The following is a 19671-nucleotide window of genomic DNA, read 5'->3' as shown; positions in this document are numbered from 1 at the left end:
TTTTAATGAATAAATGTTGAACTGAACTGTGACTCGTGTTGGTGACTCTTAATGGCTTCACTTCCTGAAACTGGGGCTATTAGAAAAGCAGCAATATGCATAAAATGACAATGCAATTCTAAAAGAATAGATGTAGGACCATCAAAAATAGGGACGACAAATAAATGTACAACTCCAGGAGGATTATATTTAATTTCCTTCCTTATCATGTTTATTAAAATGACAGTTAAAATGTTAGACGATCGATTTCAGCTCCTTTGGTTTGGGTTGGGACGAAACTCTCTCTCATTACAAACACTGCTGAAAAGAGACACAAACTGAGATGGAAAAATATTTGCGGTTGCAAGAAAGTGAAAAAAAGGAGGCGAGACTAGCCTTATAATTCCCAAAACCTCCTGTTAGACTATTTTCTTCCATTGACTTGTTGTTTGGGTTATTAATTGGAAAATAATGTGTGGTCCAGCGTGTACCCTCATGGAATGCTAAATCTTTTCCACTCCAGGTAGAGCCGACATTACAGCTCTGTTGGATAAGTGAAAAATCCAGGCATTTTCTACATTGACTATCTATTCACAGCAGGCCAAAGAACTAAGAGACAAAGGAACACATTGAACCAAATGGAGAATTATGTACAGAAGGCGGCAATAAAATCCTCAGGTAATGCAAAAGCAATTTACCTTCCGTCAATATCCTGCCTGTTAAAATAAAGAAGTGGGTCCATGGCAAGGTTAGCAGTGGGACCTCAGCTGCTACTTTATTCCAGAGAGGGCTAGTGATGAATGAGAGATAAGGATTCATTACATTTTTTTATCATTATTATAAGTTAGGTGACCCTTTCCTGACCAGCTGATCGTCAGGATCTCACTCCATTCAGCAGGTACAAGGTGTTTTCAACCAGACAATTTGGCTGAGATCCCAATAATTGTAGAATTTCAGGGTCAATACCAGTTAGCCTCCCTTATGTTGATGAGCAAAATGTGGCCAAAGAACCACAGACTCCATTATCCTTTTGGAAAACGTATCTCTCAGGAGGTTAAGCGCTTGGCTGGCATTTAGAAGCTGTCTGATACAACTGACGATTTCTCTATTGATGTGTGGCCTCGAGCAAGACACTAAACCCAGAATTGCTCCTGCTGCAATTAGAAAAGTCTCTAACATGCCGAAGATGAGTAGTCCGTTTTTAAATTGAGCAGGTCAGTTAAAGCATGACGGATGAACCGATCCTGCGACAGGACAGTACATAAGCACGTATACCATACAGTGCTTTAATTCTGACGTTCCTCATTTTTCTCTCCGTGGTTCTTCACTCCTTAGTCCCTTCACTATCATTCCCCATCTTCCAGACTTTTGCAGGTTGCCTTCAAATCATCTTTTCTCTGCCATAGGATTTACTCCTCTTTGTCCCAGAGGCTGAGACTTACGCCCTTGTCATCCAAACTCCCCTGGGTTTTACAACTCTCACCAGTAGTACAGACTTCCAAATCCAGAATCGGTTTTCTAGTCATCTTACCGTGACTCATTTTAAACTAAAGGTATAATACCATTTATTTTTGGATTGGCTAGCAATCTTACTGGCTCTCGGGGTTGGTTGGCACAAAATAAATATGACTAACCATGTGTTTTTCTGCTTCCATTATGGATGACTGGTGTGTTTACAGCAACATGTCATGTGCATTTACATTTGTAACACTGTACAGTTGACATGGTCTCTTAAAAGTATAGAATTCTTCTGATGGGTTGATGAAGCTTCATGAAACAGCTGATGAGTATCATGATGCAGATTCTTCATTTTGCTTTAGGATCTCTGTCTCTGATCTACTAAATAAATGAAACCTGGCCTCATTTTTAAAAACTTTCTATTCATGGTCAGGCTCCTCCTTACATCACTGATCTGATCCAGCCTTACACCCCAGCTCGGGCTCTGAGGTCTGTGGATCAGAATCTACTTATGGTTCCACGCACACGGCTCAGGACCAGAGGAGAGAAATCTTTTCAGGCTGTTGCTCCTAAGCTTTGGAACGATCTTCCTCTCTCTCTGTGTTTGATGGAGTCTACTGACTCCTTTAAGAAACATCTTAAGACGTTTTTATTTGTTCAGGCTTTTCCTTGATTTTCTGGAACTCCTGTTGTGTTATCAGTTTTATCTTGATCTTTAAAATATATACTTTATTGAATATTGTTTTGATTGTTTAAGCGCTTTGTGACCCTGGTCTGGAAAAGCGCTATATGAATAAATATTACTTACTTAATTACATCCTGATGGTAAACCAAACTCATTTGTATCACTCTTTCCTAACTAATACTAATAGCTGCTTACTTCTGAGCTGAAAATAATATTTAAATTATTGATATTTAAGTGGGTTATCTTGCTAATTACTCACCCGTGGACCAAGAGGAAAAGGAGAAAAAAAGCTTCTACCTACTGAGTCTCTTCGCCCTCTAAATCCAGTATTGCACCACTGCTGAGAAAACATTCCAAACAACACAACATGCCGCAGAGCCAACTGTGGAGGGACTTTGACGTTTCACAAGCCCTCCGCTTCTGGTTGTGACAACAAGTAGATATAGTTTTCCTCAGCTAGACAGGGTAATGGTAAGGTCGGGAACTTGTCCAGATGAAATGAGATCCGGGGTTCCTTATCTGATATCTTGTTGTTTAACAAGGCTGACACAAAAAGCAATAACTGTCGACAACCAGCTCTGCCTTTTTTTCTTCTTTTTCCTCCTTTCAGTGACATCAAGGGTGACTGTAATCTATGGACTGGATTCTCCGATTATATGTTACTATACATTTAATGTGACAGTATATATACTGTATATATATAACTAGTCCTTTTTTTCTTTTAAAGATAAATGGATGATGCTTTTACCATTGTGTAAGAGAAACACACAAATCACAAAAATAGTGGTGTCATATTAATATATTAATAACGTCAAGTATATCCTGACTTGGCTCTGACAACATTGGAGGATTTCCAAGTATAGAAATTAATTGATTCTGAATTAGTGAAAGTGATACTTTATGATTCCCAGCAAGGAAAGTCTAAATGGGTTGTGTTTGATTAAAAGAGTCCATAAATGCTGTTGGAGGACTGAGAACTTTGGCTGTAACTTGCTAAATATTTGAGCAACAGAGCTAACATTTATTATTAATAATCTTTTCTATTTCAAAACTTTCCTGAATTTGACAACAAACATGCTTTTTTTCGTCCTTCGTGGACGAATTATATATTTAATGATTGTTTTTGTGCTTGATTTCGATCATCTCCATGACTAAAGCTTGGTTAAGTCTCAAAACCCGGCAGAATGTAAGTCATGCATTAAGAATGAGCAAACACTTTAAGATGTAAACGGACAGGGATGAAAAAAAAACACCTATTGGAAATAATATATTTTACATGGCATAAAAATAAGCCTTGGAAGTCTATAACAGTAAATAAACTGCCTAATCCATGTTTAACCACCAGTCCCAGTGTGATGCATATAAACCCCTTTTCAACCATCAGTGGTCATTATCTGCTGCTAATTGATGCCCCACAAAGGAATCAGTTGGATTATACTGGAGTTGTTGTTAAATATCTTGTGTGTGTGGGAAAGAACTTAAAAAAGTATATGTTTTTTTTCACAATACTTGCCTGTTCATTCCAACTGATTAATGTTTGTATGTTTTTTTCATGTGTTTGTTTTTTTCGGTCAGTCATAGAATGACAAAAATATTGTCAAAGTACCAGAGACAGTAAATTACATTATCAGTTCATCCATCCATCCATCCATCCATCCATCCATCCATCCATCCATCCATCCATCCATCCATCCATCCATCCATCCATCCATCCATCCATCCATCCATCCATCCATCCATCCATCCATCCATCCATCCATCCATCCATCCATCCATCCATCCATCCATCCATCCATCCATCCCGTAATACACCATTTCATCACCATTTCATCATCCATCCATCCATCCATCCATCCATCCATCCATCCATCCATCCATCCATCCATCCATCCATCCATCCATCCATCCATCCATCCGTCCGTCCGTCCGTCCGTCCGTCCGTCCGTCCATCCATCCATCCATCAATCCATCCGTCCAAAGTCAATTTATTCTTCCATACAGTAATACATAATTTCATCTTGTGTCTGTCCATCTGTCCGTCCTTTTAAAGGCAATTTATTCATCCAAACAGTAATACATAATTTCATCATCCATCCATCCATCTATTCAATCAATCCATCCGTCCTTCCGTCCGTCCGTCCGTCCGTCCTGCTGTTCTTCCATACATCCATCCATCCATCCGTCCATCCCTCCAGCCATTTATTTTACAATATTAATATTTAAATATATGAGATAAGTAAGAATATAAAACCAAATGAAAAATTCAGATTTGAATCTAAAAGTATGAGAAAAAAAACATCTTGCAAAGGTGATGAAGAAAGTGCATGATTAAAGGCTTCAGTGGGCCAGATGCTGCCACAACCACAAACAAAAATAGCTGAGTGCACAACAGAGAAAGATGAATGGTCGACATGAGACATTTATCCCATTCCAGGCTATAAATAAGCATGACCCAAAAACCTGTTAATTTCATTTTTGTTTTTTTTGGTGGGGAGTTATTCTTTTTCTGTGCTCTAATATACATCAATATTATTTCATTTTGAAAGGTTTAATTTATTTAAGTTTTGTTCTTAATATCTAATCAAAGATTACGCAAAGCCATCAACTATTTTTTACTGAAAAACATCCCATACATAATTGCAAACCAGGTTTTGTTAATTCACCTATTTCTGATAACTAAGTAACAAAATCCCAGAAACTTTGCACTGAAGGCTGAAAAACAAACAAGTGACCTTTACGCTGGCAGACTTGTTCTTTAAATCTTTACTTCAAATAAATTCACTCTGTGGACCTTCAAGGCTGTCTGCTCCCAGAACTATTAATTTAAAAGCAGTGGGTGTGTCTTTTTTATACATACTAGCATTGGTGCCCATGTTATGTATTAGCTGGTAATAACATCAAAATGAGCTAAAATGATCTTATCTTAATGAAAATATTGTTTAAAATAACATAGTTATAATATAATATAATTCATGCCAGTATAGCAGGTCAACTGAGAAAATGAGGTTCACATATATATATATTTTATATTTAACATATACATATTATATACACATCAAGATAGTGTAGTATTAAACAACTTATACACAACCATTTATCTGTAAAGAACTAAAGAACTCAGTGAGCTGTTTATTATTGAAACGTGGCCTTAAATGCCTCAATCAAGAGAACTCAGCTGTCCTCATTATGGACATTAACACCAACAGCTTGCTGAGCCTCCAGTGTACATGTCAAACTCACCCAGGACACGAGTACCATTCCTGTGTGTCTGTGTGTGCGTAGATAAAACTCAGTCAGATATTTCCCAAGAGGGGTTTTTTTACGTCATGTTCCATATGTGTTTTTCAACCATCTGTTTCTTCTTCTTCTTCTTTTTTTTTTCTTTTTTTGAATATGAAAGTGATGGATAAAAAGCACAGTATCTTAAGCGTTCCAAGTTAGAGAGAGCAATATGAACCAGATGTTGTAAAGGAGGAATGTTAAAGTGGGTCATGAGTGCACGTGCAAGAAGAGGCAAAACAAAGGCCAAGAGAACGACTAAGAATATGTTACTTGATGAATCACACAGGAAATACATTGTTTAAAGGAAAGCCATTCTTGAGATGGAAAGCAAGCTATTCCAAATTATTACATCTGATAGTTATTTTAAATTAAAATAAATTAAAAAACAACGTGAATACAACAATGTTAATTAATATCAAAATATAATGGACATCTATTGTAGATATTTGAGTGTTTAAAACATAACAATATTCATACACTTGTACAGGATCCATTCATTGATGACAGTAAAAACACAGACTCGAATCATTTTATTCATTTTGTTAAACACGTGTTGAAGGTCTGCATCTTAAACAAAAAATAATAATTAAAAATAATAATAATAATAATGAGGCACCAATATCTCCATTCATTTTCATATCAATTGTGTGATTTTAATTGAATATATTTAATATTATGTAAAAAAATAAGTTTCATCATGCTAGAATAATAATCACCGCTTTCTCAAGGTAATTTCTTCAGACTTTTCTTTTAGCTTTGTCCTTCATGTTCATATCTCCAGCCCCTCAAAATGATTTAAATACTTTTTTTAATTAAGTTTATTTATTTGGCTCTTTGCTTCTCTGTTTTGGCTCGACGGCTCCTTAACAACAGTCACTGTCTATAAGATGGTCCCTGAGGAAATTGAGTTGCTCACATATTAGTTTGATTGAAGTTTTTATGGATATGTTGGAGACAAAGAAAAACAAAGAGACTGTGGAAATATAAGAAAGAGAAAGACAACTTTCATGGTTCATGGATGAAGCCACAGCATAAAGGAAATGATTGACGAGGTCGATGACGCTGACTCGTGGTGGCTAGTCCCAAATTAAAAAGGGCAAAAAAAAAGACAAAAGATTGTAAATTGTATATGTTGCAAAATATGTTTTTCACCCTTGTTGTATCTCAGGGTCAAGGTGACCCAAAGGTCAAAAAACAGATGTGTTTGTAGCAGAGGTCGTTCAGCTTGACCCAACACAAGGGGAAAAACTCTATCTATCTTATAATTAAAGATATGTTTAAAAATAAAAACATCTGACCTCCATTATGTGTCGTAAGATCTTTGAAAACATTTGAGTTATTCCCTTATATAAAGAGGATGAATATTGAACATATATAAAATATTAACACGTTTCCCTGCCTCCGCACACTGATGAATAAAACAAGGAAATTGTTGAGTATCACGCCCGTTCAACATCTGAATTAAAGTAAAAATGTTCAATATTTAACGTGAAATTGAACATGTGTTTAGTAAAAAAGGCCCTAAGGTTTATGAATCACATGAATACGCTTCTGCAACTCATATTTTTTGGTTGTTTAGTGAAGTACAGACCCCGACACATTATTCAATTAAGCCACGCTTCATTAATCTTCTTGTATTACAGAGGAACGGACGGATGGGCGGATTACAAGTTCACATTAACCTCAGGATGCTTTACAAAGACAAACAGAAGAAGCATTGTTTTGACGGATGGATGGATCACAGGTTGCATGCATCAGTGTTAATAGATATAATGTGGGAAATTAATTATAAATACAACACAAATACTGACACAGCACAATTCTCGATGTCAGCAAGTCTTAGAAACTATAGGGTTAAAGACAGAAAGCTACAAAGTCTATTCAGTTTTAGGTCCTTTTAGATTTGACATCTTCCTCCTTTCTAGTAGCAATATTATGTATTAGTCTTCCAGCCTTGTTATTCTGCTCACCTGTGTTAGTCTGCCTGAATTTTAAAATCTTACATCTTAAAATTTTAATCTTGGTCTTCTCCCATGTTTTCTGCCTCACCTTCTTCTGGATTCTTCGGCCTGGTTGGAGTGAGATCTGGTTTTCTCGACTCTTACTTGTGACCTGAATCCCAATCTTGTCTTTCTTCCTTGTTACTTGTTTAGCTGGCAGTCTGACCTGTTGGCTTCGACCTTGGCCAGTTCATACACCATTCACGTCGGATTTGAGCCCCGCATTTGGGTTCACTTGACCCCGTTAGTGAGATCTGATTCTAAATTCCTCTCTACTGGAGAGGACTGGAAAAGCGAGCAAGAAACCAACAACTAAAAATCGACATTTTGTGAGAGGAATTTGCGGCGTTAAGAGCTGGAGTTTCACCAAGTGGATGATATATGATTACAGTGAGTTGTGCTAACACGCCTCAACATTATAGCTGGGCCAGGCGAGATAAAATACGAAGTGATTTGTTCATATATTCTCCTGCACTTATTCCAAGGAATATGACCACCACATCGCATGATGACACCCGCACAGACGTTCTCACACGCAGATGATTTAAAGTAAACAATAAACCTGTCTGATGCTTTAGGAAACTGCTCTTTTCTCCAACTTAACTCCAACTCAAGATGGACTACGACTGCCAGTATTTTTGTCTTTAATTCTGAGGCTCTTCTTCATCCTGCTTCTAATAACATTTTCTCCATAGAAGAGGTGATCCATCACCCTGGACTGACCAGCTCACATAGGCCTGGTCACAGTAGTGAGGATAAGTAATCGAAAACACTGGTGTTCGGATTCTCATGCATATTCAATATAATGGAAAGTGTTTCCAACATACTTGACTCTCCTGCATTTATACCAGCGTTTAATCTCTCTCACCAGGGAGCTGGCCTATTATTTATTATTGAAGTGAAGCACAGTCGTGCCAAACCACAGGGCCAAGGCCCAGTATCACTCCTTAAGGCTTTGAGTCATAAAGACAAAATACAATTCATGTAATTTATATTGTAATTATTATTACTAAGACTGTGTTTTTTTCCAAAAATTATATAATATAACCTGTGACATGTTAATAAGCCTGTTTTGACACATTTACTATTTAACATCATTCACGCGAATGACTGAAATATACTTTATATCTTTTTGCAGATACACTCGCCTAAGCCTTCTGCTAATTCAGCGTTGTGGTGAAATGTATTTTTCATGCACATGCTGTTTTATATTTGCTTTTTTTATGCAAATGTCGGTCCGTTTAAATAATGCATACATTTATTTGGTTCGTTGTGCAAAACAGGTTGGGAACTACAGTTTCTTATCATAAAATCTATGTTGATTACATCCAACAAAAAAATAGCAATTATAATGGTATAAATGTTAAAGGCTTTTGAAAAAAGCAATGGAAAATGTAAAGTAGCATTTATAAAAACATATTTTTGAAAAAGTTTGGTATCAAACTGTATACTGGGACATTTAGAAACATAGTATATGGTTGTTTTTGAAAAATGCTTGGACTCTGTATTTTTTCCTAAAATCATTTTTCATTCTTTGTGTTTGTGTCTGTTGGAAAAAATACTAAGTAGTAGTAAGTATAACCTTTATAGAAAACATATTTATATGGAACTTTGTTCATCCCTTGAGAAAAAATACTTAATAATTATTATGACTTTATTGAAAACAGAAAAGATCTAAATCAACTTTCATCTGACTGTGATATCCTTGTGTGCTATTATTGTTCAACAAGGCCAGATTCTTTAACCCCTTTCTTATCTCAGGATCAAGGTCAAACACATTTTTTTTCAGGCCTTCTCAGACCCAGAGATAACACAAGGGTTAAAACTCTCTTGAGCTCTAGAAGTTAGGACACTGCCCTTTATCCCCCAAGGCATGTGCTGTATTAAGGGAACATATGTCTTTTTGCACTGAGCCACAAAAGTAGTTTATGGATTTGATTCCTTCTCCTTCCATCTCAGAGTAATTTTGCTTTTTACTATTTTAACTTTTTCATTCTTAAAACATGTTGACATTCTAAACTTATAGTAATAGTATTATAAATGAATGTCTTACATTTTTTTCTTTATCATACTTCAACAACTTTTCAGTCCTATCCATCCACAAACAGTTTCCAGGCACATAACCTACTCCACAACACTTGTACTCTGATATAATGATAAATAAAACTACGACCAATACTGATTGTTGTCTTAAATAAAGCAACACAAATCTTGTATGTGCCATCTGCAATATAATATGCTTGTGACTCATTTCTGAAGAACCAAAACCTCTTTTCTTCTTTATGTTAAACACAGAAAAATGCAATTACCTGAAGAATAAATGGATCCAGGTATCTGCACTCAATTATTTTATAGGTGAGTCTGAACAAAGGCCTCGAGAAAGACTTGAAACGGGCAATTTGATCCGCCGAGAAAGGCAAATGCTAGCTCAACAGATACAGTCAAATGTGAGACATTGCAGCATGACGGCATTGCATCAGTATTGCGCTGCCGTATTGCAGTAGCTTCCATTGATTGCGAAGACGCCATTCCTACCATGACCGATGATTGTACCTGAACCTGACAGTGAGCTGCATCACACTCGGCTGGCTTAAAATGAAAGCAGCGGGCGTCCCAACGTGTGTGTGTGTGTGTGTTCTCACAGACACAATCAGAGCGCTTCCCCAGAACCATTTATGTTCACCACAAACTGTTTGGAGACCATTAGCATCATTGCACTTGCGTGTGTTCATAGCGGGGTGACGGCGCTGATGACGGTAATCACAGGGACGCACTGTGCGTTGCATTGACTCTAGGTAGGGTTACGACAGCGAGGATGTGAACGGAAGCTGCACGTGTCGTAATCTTTCTGTGATCGAGAGGCACGGTGCCAGGTTCACCCAGAGATCAGGGCACTTGCTGTTACACCTAGATTTACAAAGTCACTTGAGAGGTTGCTGTTGTCTGTTTCGGTCAAAGTGCATCTGTCTTTTCACCCACTGATACATTTACCTCGCCTCACAAAGCCTTTTAGGAGATCCGAGGTCGAGTAAATTTTAAAATCCAGAAGCAGCAACTGATACCCTTGATGCTTTATTAATGCTATTGTAACCAGGAGCTTCTCTAGTGAATGTATCACCACTTTCATATATGACACATACACAATCTCATCATCTCGATGTCAATCCCTGCTGTCAGTTTAATTTTTCTGGTCTCTGAGAATTCAAAATGGCTGAATCAGAATTAGTCTTTTACTCGCTGTAGAGGTTCAGTCATTATAACTATTTTAAACATCTGGCGTGCAAGGTTAGAGAACACAACTTTAATAATATCAACCATTTGTTAACCACAAATTAACCTTTGGCCTAAGTCTCCATTTATGTCTTTCCGCCGGCAAAATGACTCAAAATGTTCTGAAGGTATTGAACATAAGTTTGCAGGAAATATCGATAATACCAGAAAACAATGGCCATCTTGAAGAGGCTTGGAGTAGAGCAGCTGCTCCTCCACACTCAGGTGAGTCAAATGATACGGGATGTCCATTGAATGTTCCATTAACAGGAGAGGGAAGTCAGGGATACCTTGCTGAGGCAACTTCCCAGAAGTTGTATAGATACAACTGTATTCACAAAATCTGTATTCATTTATTACGTATTGTCTTGGGGGTTTAAAAGTAAGATTGCTAGTAATATAAAAGGTCGGCCCCTGTTTCAATTCACGATCAGAGAATCCATGTGTAACAAGAAGGCCTCAACTTTATTCATCAGAAATGTCTTTCTTTCTTTGATTGAATTGGAAAATAAATTTGTTTTTTTTCTGAGGTAAGCGCTGTGTTAGTGCTTTTCTACTTCTAATTAATTTTTTATCATTGCTCAACCGTGACCTTCCATGATCCATCTTTTGAACAACATATTTCATTTGAAATGGTTTTGCTATTGAAGATAGAAATACCGTAACATTTACAGTAAAACTATGTGACTCAACACAGTAGCTCGCTTGTGTGTTTTGGAGAAGAGGAATTGATTTCATAGATTTTATTTGCTTTCCTGACCAATGTTATTGGAAGACCAACTTAAAAATAAAATAACATGTAACCCCCCCCCCACCAGCCATAGAAATGTGTGTTTTTTTAAATTTATCTGACTCCAACCTGACCCCAGGATGAACAGATAATTTGCTAAAGAATGTCTAAAATATCATAAAATCAGTTTTCTTATGTGCCCTGATATTCCAAAAAAATGTTTCAATGGTTCCTAAGCTGTTTGCTTTAGTCTCTGTGTGTTTATTTTAGAGCTTGAAAGCTATACAAATACAAGAGTTCACACTTTTTCAAGCACTGGCTGAAAGGATCAGGATGGCTACCTTCACAGTTATAACCACAGCTTCCCTCATTTTCCTCTTATATCCAAACCTAATCCCACAGCAAATAGAATTACCAGGGACCGGATTGCAAAGATTTGCCCAATGAATTGATTTCATGACAAACAAAAGATCAAACTGAACTGAATCTTTACAATAACAAGGATTTGGTGCCATGAACGGGAAAGTGTGTTTTAGTTTGAAATGGATGGAAATGAGGCTGCGTGTCCCCTGTGTGACACTTCCCGGGGGGCTCAACTCGTTCTATGCCTTCTGATTTCATGATGGTGTTTTTAAAGCAGTAAAGCAAAACCTTACAGCCTCCGGATATTTGCTGCATTTATTACATCCACCTGCAGAAGCACATTATTCCACTCTGCTGACGCTTTAACAGACCACCAGGCAGAAACATTAGAATTTATTGAAGAAATAAATTCATTAGATTTAGAAACAACAATTTAAACCTGTGCATTGTTTCTGTGTGTATGGGTGTTTTATCAAATGACTTCTAGAATTGGGTAGCTTTAGTAATAGAAGAACAGGAATCGAATTTACAATCATAAGCAAAGAATATAAGCTTGAATAAACTTATTGATTTATATTCAAGATAGAGAAGATACATTCAAGATCCAAGAAATGAAACAAGTTGGTCCTTTGGAAAATAAAATCTATAAAAATATATCAATAAAACAATTATTCATGCATTGCATCTTAAATTAATAAATAATTTACAATTTACTATTTAATATTAAACTTGAGCATAACCACAATGATCTTGACCAGACGTACGTGTGTTTATATTGAATCAGATGCTGTTTTTAAGTGAAGACAACTGTGAGAGGACCATAGACCAATGACATGGTTTCTCTTTCGTTTGAACCTTTACTATTGGTTGGCCATATTTGGAGAGCAAACAAAGATTCACAATTTCCTTATATTCAAAGCTCACTAGATGACACTCTCTGCTCTATACTCTTTTTCTTTGAAAAGCATTTTCTATTGATACCGCACTTTAATTTTAAACAGAGCTCTGGAAAAAGAGACACTGCCGTACGAAGCTTCATCAAACCCATCGCTAGATGACCAATGAAAGAAAGACTGTGGATCATAAAATAAAATGACGTTTGCTGAAAGATGCTAAGAAGAAAATGGCAAAATGTAACATTTTGATTATACTGTATAATACTTTCAATCATCATGGTAATCCCATTGTTTAAAATTATGCCCCGCTGTTAGGGCATCATTTCCAGAAATAAGATACTGGGAGTTCCAGGTTTGATAACATCACTCTAAAAAGCACCTTTCCAAACTTAAACATGTATAAAATTAACATCTGGTTGGATTTGACATTCTAAGCTCTCAAAAAATCCCATTAAGAAGGCTTACCACCACAAAATGAACGTCAAAATAAATCCAAACAAGCACTGTATCTAGTATGATGCAGCTAGCGTTATGACACTCAACTAATGGCACACGGCTAGACCTCATGACGTCAACCACCTGATTTGTGTCGGATCAAAGATGTTCCCCTGCTGTTTTATTTGGCTTTCTTATTCCCTCCTGTCGATTATTATTGTTCGACTTTTTGCATTGTTTGCCTCTTCTCCCCGTTGCCTGAGTGCTTTAGTTTGTTCTTGAAAATCAAGTGTTTTGACCTCCTTGTTTTAGTTTCCAGGTTCCTTGTTGTTTTCTTTTGTTTCCTGTTTTATTCCGTGGTTCAGTGGACATTTTGGTATTTGGATTTTTGGACATTTATAGATTTTGGACTCTGTTATTTTGTTTGTTTTGAACTTGTCATCTATTAAATGTGTTGTTTGTTCGTTCTACTTGAAAGTGTTGTCTGCTGGTTACTCTCACCTGCACTAGTATATATCGTGACGGTTCCATTACAATAGACGATAGAGCAGAGAGTGCCACCCAGTTGGACGGTCAGTGAACGTTACATGAATACAAAGCCCCCCGTTGTCTGATTTGAAATTTCCAATAATGACAAACTTTTGTGGAGATACAATAATCAGAACCATCATGTCTTGCGGCGTTAATGTACATCACTATTATTACCGAAGCTAAGATTTTGCAATTACATTTACAGATTTCCCTTCGGTACAATAACCTACGATGAATCCAATTGTTTAGAGAGGTTTCATTTTCCAGCTGCAAAACAGATTCAGAGTCAACAAAATGACGTTAATATAGAGTCTGGCTTGCTTGTGAGATAGAAGGCAATGAAGTTGATGTAACTCAATTATCTGGTATATTTTATTGAAGTTTGAAATGAGACTGAAGGAAACAAAAGTAAAACCAAAATCAAATGGAACGGCATATTCTTTAAGAGGGAAATCTATATTTTAACTTGTCAACTGTCTTGTAGGTCAAAATGAAATGTTACGTTGCTGTATGTCCGACATGACTGGACATTTAGGATTCCATTTCATCGTATAAAATGCTACTGCAACAACTATTGCTGAGCTTAACACCCGCATTTTCATCTGTTGTACTAAAAGCGCTAATCCATACAAAATGACCATGAAGATATGTCTGAAAAGATGGTTGACTTCTTTTTAAAGAGGGCCACAGAGACCACAAGACCAGCAGGAGATACTATGTCTCGCAGACCCCAGATAATGGGTAGGAGTTTAGGAAAATAAAATATGATGCATTTTAAATTCTCTGGAGGAAGCTCTGAGCCATGTATGTTTCGCTCAAGGGCTGTAAATGGCCTCCAAGTCGGACTTTAGACGTGCCTCATTCAGAACAATACTTTCCCCTCAGCATATGTTTACATCACAGTTGCACTTGTGTACTTCTCCGCTTCAACTTGAATCAATGACAGCAAACACAATCATCACAATGCTAATGTTGTGTTGTTCTGCTTTGATTGTTTTATTGCTGCATGTCTGTGTATAATCATCAGCTGGCAATGTTACAGTTAAATTCAAACTGGATAATGAGTTGGCATGGTGAAGGCTGATAGGTGATAAACATCCTCAATTGTTGTTTTTTTTAATTTTAAAATCGCTCCTGTGTGTGTTTGTTTAGTTCTCAACGAACATGTGTTCAAATCGAAGCCCTCCCATAGCAACAAGGAATCCGACTTAGTTACCGTGATGCTCAACTTCAGACCTCAGTTTATTGGACGTTGATTAAGTAACACCCTCTAACCAAATTATTTCAGTGAAGTTCAGATAAAGACACATATTTTAACAGTCCTATTAACCAAATTTATGGTAGCAGAGATAAGAGGAGCTCTCATCCATCACTTCAGATACACCCACCACGTTAGCAAACAGTCCCAAAGTGCAAATAAAACCGACTTCAATGCTCTTTAGCTGCTTTGGGAAGATTCCCAATTTGCATGTAAGACATTTATATTATTGCTTATAAATAATTGCAGGATGGATTCAAACCTTGTGTCTGTGGGACCAACAGGCATCATCATGTTGCATTCAGATTAGAGAGCACAGTTTTGTTGCTTTATTGATTTCTAGCCGGTTTTGGGTCGAATTTACTTTCAACCCCAGAACACCCTCTGTGCTAATCTTGATGGGCATTTCAAAGAGCTATTCATTGATTTGGCTTTAACATTATTCTGAAGCCATGTTTTACCACAGTCACCATTCATTGCAAGTACTTTTGTGCCATTTACTGCCCGTTTAGTTGCCGACATTGACAGACAGGTGACGTGGTAGAATTGTCCTATGACTGGAAGACCTTTGTAAAAACTACTGCACAAAATAATAGTGGAAATTCTTTTTAAATACAAAACAAACCAAGTGTTCGTTTTATGGAACTTTAATAGTGAAAAATGAGCAAACATACATTAATTTTTTAATTTAAAAATTTAAAAAAAGAAAATCTAAATTAAAATATCTATGAAATGAATTCACATTTAGCAGAATAATGCAACTGTCATTCTAACAAATATCTTTTCTGTTACATGTTTTAACAAAAATTGGTCAGATAATTAGAAAAAACAAAACCTCAACAACTCTTTATAAAAACAAACCAAAAGAAATTCCCAGAATTCTGACTTAAATTTTTAAGTAATACTTACTTCTCACTTTATGAATTCTCACTTTCTCTAGGAAATACATATTTTCAAAGTCAATAACCATCTTACACTTTCCACACTTGCTAGAAAAATTGTGTCCTCCAGCCGCTGAGGTCAAACTCTATCTATCTAAAAGATGTTTAACCTCATCATGGCCACAATACAGTCACCCCCCAGGTCTTGCCAAGGTCTGATCCTGTTGGCGATACACATAAATAAGATAGAAATACTGTTAAATATTCTTCATTCTATTTTCCAAATGACTGTGTTATGAAAGATCAAACGTCATCCATCATCTAGATGGAAAACCAACAACTACTACCTTTTTTATTTTACCATTATCCACAATTTCCGGAGGAAGTGGCTTTCATAATATAAAAATATTCTATTTGGATTGAAGATGGCAGAAAAAGCATGTGTGATCATGATGCATCAATGGGCCTCTTAAGTGAATGCTCTCACGATCACTTGGGATCTAAAACTGCACATGAAAGTGTGGCCGACGTGACCAGAAGAGGGTTATAATAGAATGATAATGAAAGCCTTTTGGATATACAACAACCCGACCTTCTATCGCCCCCTTTTCTCTCTCACACTCTTCCTCTTAGGCACAAATCTCAGCCGGATGACTGTCATGTGAGTGCAACCATCCTCTTCTTGACATGTATTTACCTGCCATACAGCATCCCATCCTGCCTTCCCATCTATTAGAAAGCACTAAACACATCCAAGCACTGTCATCCACTAAGCAGTTGATTATTAGCTCAGAATAATCTGTCAGAACCTGCACTAATGCAACCGCACCACATAAAAATGCCATTGTGCTTGAAATGTGGCATTCAAGAGTCGGCCTGGTGGAGAAAAAAAAGCAGCACAGACTAATACCTGTCAGTTTGATATTTTTTCAGTTCATTTTGCCACTTATTCATTTGATTTATTTGACTACACTCGTAATGGATGTGTTTATCTTTAAATAAAACACTTAAAAAAATTAATATTTAGCGGGTAAGCACTCATTATAGATCACCTCTTCTTGGATGACCCAACCATGGAGGTTTCTGCGCTGCAAAAACCACAACATTATGTAATATTGTTTTGTCCTTCATTGAATCGCTTGCGTTTGTGTTTATCTACAATATGAACGTATTTTCAAGGTTTTTCAAACACCTTTTAACCTTTGAACAACATGAAGCACTTCTAGGTCATTTCACCTGACCTGGTGCAGTTGGTGGTTCACTTAGGATTAGAGGTGACTGTGGGACAAACTGTTGTTCGTATTGTGACATTAAACTGATTTTAGAAAGTGATACATGGGTGTTTTATTCTAGTTGCTGTCCACCAACTGTCTCTCCTGTTTTTTTTTCTTCTTTTATACTCTTCTTTATAAAGCTCACCATCTATGCATGGTCTCCTCATTTACTGTATAACCTCTGCCGCAAGAGAAAATAACTTAAATCTGTATTCAGAAAAAGTTTGGACACATGTCTACTGATTGTCTACTGCATTTCTATGAAGTTCTATCAAATGTGTTTCCTGGCAGAGGTATGCACTCTCTCAGTGCTTTTTCGTGTTATATAAGATGTGGCAAATTTAATTATCATGAATTTTTTTCCTTTTTAAAAAAAAAATATATCATGTCTTTGGTCTCTCACGCATGAAAAGGACTTACAGAGGACAGAACAAATTGGGAATTCTCCTAAACACCATGACCAGGTCGAAGATAATGTCAGGAAATTCTCCATTTTCAAAGAAATAAATATTGTAATTATAGTCGTGTTTAACTATTTTAACAATCAGCGATTGTATCTTTTTGTGATTGTGCTGAATGACCCACAGTTTCAAAGTTTGAGGAATCAAGGATATTAAGTACACTGGATATGTCTCCTGATAAGATCATGAAACTGTGCTAGTTATGCATGTAAACATTAGACCAAACCAAAAAGATTTGCATCTCAGCGCATTGAGGAGAAGATCAGTGGTACCTCTTCTGCTTCCCCTTCATCCTCATTGTCAGTTGGCTCCGGTGCTTTCACAAACCACCACTGGATCTCCAAATACACTGACGCGGTTCTGCTCTGGAACGCACACGCCATTTCTATGTTTTGTCCTTCTTTGACAGTCATGTTGGAAGGGAGATCCGTGAAGCGACCTGCAGATGAGAGGGAGGTGGAAGAAGATTAGGGGAGGGCAGAATGAGGGGGGGGGGGGTGTGAAGCAAAAAATGAAGCACTGGTCAAAACCACTAGCGTGACTAGAACCTAAAGTAGGTTTAAATACATCGACAAAGAAAGTGTGGGTGGCATCGATTTACATAAGACAGGGAGCGACCGAGTCCTATAACCCTGCAGCTGCTCTATAGGTCCATTAACAGACGCTTATTTATTTATTTTTTTTAAACACACTTCTTAATCTGCACCCAAGTCGTACGTGTAAAAAATCCCCTCCTAAATGCACAGATGGAAATAAGGCTGGCGACATATTGTGTATGAACTTTTTAATAAAGCTCGTGTTCTGTTTCAAGGTTTTAAAAATCGTCAACGGTTGCCGGAAAGCTCTCATGCACACTAATGAAGCAGCTCTCTTTCAGCACCATGGACAGCGGAACTCTGCTCCCTCCTGACACCAACGTCGCATTTCTTTTTATTTTCCATTTGCGGATGAATGTTTTATATGTTTGAGAATTCATTAAAAAAAACATACATATGTAACACGTCCGAGTGTTTCTCGCCACATTACTCTAACAATCACCAGTTGCATTAAATGTGAATCATCTGCCACACAGCCTTTATTTTCTCCCACATCCTCGTTGAAAACAAGAGGCAGCATCTGTTGATAACAGCAGCAAACACTGCGCACTTTTGCAGGACTTTTCCTCGCTTGTCATCATGCAGTCACACAGACGCTCTTTTCTGGCGCATCTTACCTTCGAACGAGAATCCCAATTGCACGCAAAAGGCAGTTAAGAAAACAAATCCAGCGGTATCGTGACAGGTCCACATCGTTGCAGCTCGGGGTGTTTTTTTTGTTGTTTAAGCCAAAGAGGGAAAATAATATCTGCGGTTAAAAATTTTAAAAAAAAGCCAGCAACAATTGAGAGAAAAAGAGTAAAAAATCACGCAGCAGATGCGTCGGTGTGTTTAAACGGACATTGCCAGAGACGGAACATGGTGAGGAAGAGGAGGAAAAAAAAAACTACAGCCGCACAAGTTATTCGAACGTCCTCCGTGGGCTCCGTGAGTGCGTCGACTCTCCTGCTGCACTCAAGTCTGGGAATAAAGCGGGCTGCAGTGTTCAGTGTCTGCTGCTGGAGATACGTCAGTCTAGTGAATCACTAAGGGGTTCCGCGCACGCACTCATGCACGCTCACACACACAAAAACCTTCACACGCGGGCAGCGGGAAAGCATCTCTTTATTATTATTTAAAATGAGTATTGTCATATTAGTTTGGGATATTTTTGTGTCCGTGTTTTTCTTGTAAATTAAATTCTAAAATAGTAACAAAATATTTTATAAATCTTATATAAAGTGGTGGAAATTACATGATGTTTCAAGCGTATTTTACCCCCACATTTTAAACACGTAGTTGTTACAAAAACACTGTTTCTTTAAATGACATCCCAGACAGCTGATAACAATCCAACGCATGGAGCCAAGTTCAGAATCAGAATCAGAAACTTGTATTCAACACAGGAAATAGTTGTGGTGGCAGTGCAATGTATGAGAATAAAAATAATATTAATGGAATAAAAAGAGATTACCGGGTACATTCAACTAAAATACCAGACATCACACAAACATGAATAAAATATATTCAATTTAATCAAACAATATTCATGATCCTGGACAGCAGACAGGTGGAAAGCAGGATGTTCTGGTT

General features: G+C 37.2%; 1 protein-coding gene across 1 annotated transcript in view; it reads right to left on the bottom strand.

Moving 5' to 3' along the window:
* Nucleotides 1-19085, bottom strand: part of vstm2a (V-set and transmembrane domain containing 2A) — a 60064-nt gene extending 40979 nt beyond the window's left edge. The window contains exons 1-2 of the mRNA XM_087788785.1: nt 18717-19085; nt 17776-17942 (exon numbers count right to left, since the gene is read on the bottom strand). Of these exons, the coding sequence (XP_087644911.1) occupies nt 17776-17942; nt 18717-18792 (243 nt within the window). The 5' untranslated portion in view covers nt 18793-19085. The remainder of the gene's footprint in view (nt 1-17775; nt 17943-18716) is intronic.
* Between the last annotated feature and the right edge of the window lie 586 nt (nt 19086-19671).

This window comes from Callionymus lyra, chromosome 4, assembly GCF_982586985.1.
Source record: "Callionymus lyra chromosome 4, fCalLyr1.hap1.1, whole genome shotgun sequence".
NCBI classification, from domain to species: domain Eukaryota; kingdom Metazoa; phylum Chordata; class Actinopteri; order Syngnathiformes; family Callionymidae; genus Callionymus; species Callionymus lyra.
This window is presented reverse-complemented; position numbering and strand designations above follow the sequence as displayed.